Genomic DNA, 5,274 nt, shown 5'->3' with positions numbered 1-5,274 from the left:
CTGATGCCCTCTTCTGGTGTGTCTGAAGTCAGCTACAGTGTACTTACGTATAATAATAAATAAATCTTTAAAAAAATAGAAAAAAAAAAGAAAATACTAGTAGTATTTTAATATATTATTTTAAAATATACAGTTAATATATTTGAAGTTACTTAAAATTTATATGGAGAAAAACATATGTATTTTCAGTATTGCTGTAGACAAGCATCTACATAAGACTGTTAAACTGATTGCTGTTTTATATCAAACAACTTTTATAATATTCATTTTTATTGTTATAATACTTTATAAATTTTAAAGAATATGACAAAAAAAAGGTATTATAGGTATTGAAGGGGGATCTCTGGGAGGAGTTGGGGTAAAAAGAGAAACAAGAATGTGATTTAATTCTATTTACTTAAAATGTGCTTTTAAATGTTAACAAATTCAGATAAATTGAAATCATGTATCTTTTCTCAACATAATGCAATAAAACTTAAATCAATTAAAAAAACAACAACAACAGAATCAACTCTCCTGGATACTTGGGACTCCCAGAGACTAAACCACCAAACAAAACCATACAAGGGGTGGAACGACTGCCCCCCCACACACACACACATATGCAGCAGAAGCGCAGCTTGGTCTTCATGCATGTCCCCCAACAACTAGAGTGGGGCTTACCCTAATTCTGTTGCCTGCCTGTGGATCCTGCTTTCCTAATTGTGCTGTCTTGTCTGGCCTCATTTGGGGAGGAAGTCCTGCATTGATTTGAGGTGCCAGGATGGGTTGGTTCCCCAGGAGGGACCTCCCCCTTCTCAGAGGTGAAGAGGAGAAGGATGGAGGAAGGCTCTTGGGAGGGGGGACTGGAAGGAAAGGGGGGGCTGTGATTTGGATGTAAAGTAAATAAATAAATAAATAAATAAATAAATAAATAAATAAATAAATAGGGAAAAAGGCAACAAAGAATGAATTGTCAACTTTATCCTTACTCCTTATATACATAGTTTTAGATTTGGATTATTTTCCATTTTACTGGCCAATCTATTTCTACATGAAAACAACCTATGCAAATTTCTAGTTGTTGCACAGAACTTGGGAATTACTCCATTATCTTATTAAGATTTTTTTTATTATTATTTTAAATTATGTCGGGGGAGAGGATTCTAGTATGCACTGGAGTACAGGTGCTCACAGGCTAGAGGAATCAGATGTCCCTGGTGCCGGAGCTAAGAGGTTGTTGTGAGCCCCTCAACCTAGGTTTAGGCTGGGTTAAATAGAGCCTAGGTTAAGAAACAAGCTTGAGGCCTCTGCAAGGGCAGTGCACACTCTACCTCTAAGGAGTCTCTCCTGCATACACCCCAATCCGGGTATCTTGGTTTTGTTGTTTTTGAATGTTTTATGTTGACATACAAAAAAAGGTATTGATACTTGCACATGATTTTTTTAAACAAACCAGCCTTCTGAAACTTGTGTTTTCTAATAGTCTTTTAGTTGGTTCCTGGTTAGTAAATTTTAAACTATATCATTATTATTCTCTAGTTTGTCAAAACTATAAAACTACGATACAATCTGTGAGTAATTTTTAACTGTCTAGTGATCAAACCATTGACACGTCAGCATACTGCAATGTTCACGAGGGCACTGGTCACATCGCATTGACCTTGTTGAGTTTCCAGCTGCAGCCACTGCAGAGTTGGGGTTACACGGATTTCCAGGAAGTCTACTAAATAGAACTGGCACTGCCGAGTCCTGAACTTAGTCCTCAGTTATTAAATCATTTCTAAAACTGAGAAAACTGTGATAAAACTTAAGCCTTTAACTTTCTGCTGTGCCCTGAGGATCTACAGCAAAATGCACTTCTACAACTTACTTTGACTATGAATTTGGGGGGAGGGTTGTTTGTTTGAGTGGCTGACTGATTGACTGATTGATTCTATTTTATAAACCATCTCATAATAATAATGGTCTTGAGAAGATTCACTAATTTTTTCTGGAGCACATGGCGTCTAGAATTCAAACATAAAGCCATTATATATTGAGCTCACACATAGAGTCTCTCAGTCAACACCAAATCCTCCCTGCTCAAGCACAGAACTCGGGCGTGTGCTTTCCCCAGCAATTCTAACATTATTTGCTGTGGTTGGCTTGTTGCGGTCCCTGTCTGTCTTACTCTGTAGAACAGTCTATCCTGGAGCTCACTCTATAGCCCAGGCTGGCTTCAAACCTGTCCTGATTCTGCGTTCGCTTCCTGACTGCTGGGGTTATAAGCGTGAATCACCATGCTTGACTTAATCCTAACATCCTTTTATTCAAGAATGTGCTTTGTGTTTAAATAAAAAAAAAAACAGAAACTGCCTTAATATCAGCCACTGATCAAAATCCTGATATCAAAGATGTTCTTCACAGCAAATGTCCACATCAAAGGGACGGCAGGGAATACTAAGGCGAGTATCTCATGCCTCACAGTCACTATGTTCGTTTGTCAGGCCACCTCCTGCTGCCCCTCCCAAACCTGAGTGGGAGGCTCAGCTCAGAACACTTTATTACATTTACTGGTTAAACCAGTAGACTGTGTCTCTTGCAATGGCTACCTCAGGGGCTGTGCCCTCCTCTGTAGGTGGTGAACGGAAGGCAGCTCAACAAAGGAACTGACTGTCTATTTGGGCTGCCAAACCCTGAGGGCCTGGAGCCCACACACAGAGAACAACAGTAAGGCGAACAGAGAAACAAAATGAAGACTGTGGTTTTGAAAAAGAGTCAAAATCAGTTTCAAGAGTAAGGAAATGTATATCCTGCAGTAGGACACGATCTTAATAGAGCTCTCTAAATATGTTAAAGAGCTTATCTCCAGAGACCTTCAGGATGTAAAGGGAAATCCATCATATGAGGTGAAATGAAATGATTGTATGGAAAATTATAAATATGTTTAAGCCAGCCATAGTAGCTTGCTACTGCAATTCTAATCCTAGGCAGGCTGGAGTGTGAGGATAGCCAGGAGTTTGAGGCCAACTTTGACTACAAAGTGAGTGAACCTCTGTCTCAAGAAAAAAAGAATACACACACACACACACACACACACACACACACACACACACACACCATACATATCAAGATAGGTTTGAGAAAAATATCAAAGGTTAACAGTGGAACTACCAGTCTTCCTTCGTTCTTTCCTCTTTATCACATCAACAGTATGGTGTGTATAGATATATATACAGTCTACGGCCACATATCCATTGACTTATCAGGAAGTGAGTGAAGAGGTCTCTTTGAGGGCAGAAGATCATATTCTCATACAGCTCCTGTGGGCTAGGCTGGCATGACATTCCTGGCCCCCTGCCTCAGCCTCCCTCCCAATACCTGATTTCAGTGCTTTTATTTTGCAAGTTTGTAGCCTAACTACAAAAAGCCAGAGCAAACCTGCCTGCATCCAAAGTACTGAGCTCTTGGCCAGGACTTCTGTAAACTCTTCCTAAATGACTGCTATCTACACTTTGCCTGGGCAACAGCCTACTGCTTCACTTATATTAAAACCTATGTGTGGGGGGCTGGTGAGATGGCTCAGCAGGTAAGAGCACTGATTGTTCTTCCGAAGGTCATGAGTTCAAATCCCAGCAACCACATGGTGGCTCACAACCACCCGTAATGAGATCTGACATTCTCTTCTGGTGTGTCTGAAGACAGCTACAGTGTTATTATAATAAATAAATAATAAATAAATCTAAAAAAAGAAAAAACCTATGTGTGTAGCACCCTTTTTCTAATCTGCCAGAGAACTCTACCTCCAATACGGTAGCTTAAGAATGAATGTAGTGTTGGACACTTTGTTACTTTATAATAAGGGTGCAAAATGACATAGCCAATCTAACACGTTATTTAATCCTTAGATAGGAATAACGCATACCTTCCTGGCTACAGCCTTTGGTTTTTCAAGTTAATTTAGGAATATAAAATATAAAAGTTAAAATAAATGTAATGGTTGTCTTAAGCACACCCAAGTCACTATGGAGACAATGTCACACAAGACATACAAAGAGGACAACAATACGAAAGAAAAAAATATTAATGTCAAAACTGATTAGTCAAACCTGATGAATTCTTAGGAAGAAATAAACACAAATAATCCTGTCTTTTAACACAAAATGTTGTACCTAGCCTCCGAACCTGCTTTCTAGTCAGCAGTCCATCCATAATACAATCACTGTTAACCCAGAAATAGAAAGTTTAAAGTGTACCAAAAGCCTATTTTATATTTTAAACAAATATTAATATTTTATAGTAAATTATGAAGAATATTTTATAGTTTGTAAAATCTGATTCCATTTAGGGCCTTCCATTCTCCCCCCCCCCCAAAAAAAAAATCTAGAACTTGATAACAATTAAACAAAATGTCCTTCCTTGTATTTTGAAGCTATATATTTCTCCTATTTTGGTGGGGGAGGACAATAAGCAGCTTTCTTTGCAACCTTGTCATGAAAAGAAAATGAACCTGTCAGTTACAAGTGGCGACTCATGTTCTCATCTCTGCAAAGACAAAAGTCGGTGAAACTTACCAGGTTGGTTACACAGGACGTTAGGCAGCTGCTCAGAACCGTACCCTGCGCCACAGAAATCCATAGGCACCCAAGGACCACAAAGTTCACAGGTTTCAGGCTGAGACGGTAGGTGCTCTTCATCCCTCAGGAGGGCTGGCTTCCTACACAGCTGGTGTCCTCATATCTCCATCTTGCTTTAAGAATTCTTTAGGCTTCATACTTCAGTCGCAAGTGTGACTACTGGGCTTTCTGTTTCTCCTGCAATCTTAGAATATCATTCTCTCTTAAAAGAATATTGCAGCCGGTTAGGTTAGACCTTTAGATCTAAGATAGCCTGGAACACCACAGCCAGGCTATTTTATACTTTAGCTTCCTTTTGCTCCCAGAACAGAAGACATTCCCCGGCTAAAGGTTAGATCATGGAAGAGCTCTCCACACGCAAAATAAACAGTAGAAACTTAGATGGCTTTCCAGCGAGCGAGGCCACACAATCCTGACGCAGAACACTTAGGTCGGTCAGCCACCACACTTCTTTGAGGTTGACTGAGCTATGCAGGAAATAGGGTTTTGACTAGGCATGCTTAGCAAACCGTATCTCATAACTATTTTTAAAAACTTGGAAGCCTTAAGAGTAAGCAATGAGCTAGAGAAAAAAAATAGGAATGCTTTGAAACCAAACACTACTTTTCTTCCTTTTTTTCTTCTTTTCTTTCTTTCTTTCTTTCTTTCTTTATTTCTTCCTTTCTTTCTTTTTGAA

At 39.2% G+C, this 5,274-nt stretch overlaps 1 protein-coding gene across 1 annotated transcript in view; it reads right to left on the bottom strand.

Moving 5' to 3' along the window:
- The window catches only part of Ros1 (ROS proto-oncogene 1, receptor tyrosine kinase), a 123,459-nt gene extending 118,523 nt beyond the window's left edge, over positions 1 to 4,936 (bottom strand). Inside the window, exon 1 of the mRNA XM_031348214.1 lies at positions 4,536 to 4,936. Within this exon, the coding sequence (XP_031204074.1) occupies positions 4,536 to 4,658 (123 nt within the window). The 5' untranslated portion in view covers positions 4,659 to 4,936. The remainder of the gene's footprint in view (positions 1 to 4,535) is intronic.
- Positions 4,937 to 5,274: the final 338 nt, after the last annotated feature.

The sequence above is a fragment of the Mastomys coucha genome, unplaced genomic scaffold, assembly GCF_008632895.1.
Source record: "Mastomys coucha isolate ucsf_1 unplaced genomic scaffold, UCSF_Mcou_1 pScaffold3, whole genome shotgun sequence".
In the NCBI taxonomy this organism is placed as follows: Eukaryota; Metazoa; Chordata; class Mammalia; order Rodentia; family Muridae; genus Mastomys; species Mastomys coucha.
Note: the sequence above shows the minus strand (reverse complement) of the source record. Positions and strands in the feature narration are given on the sequence as shown.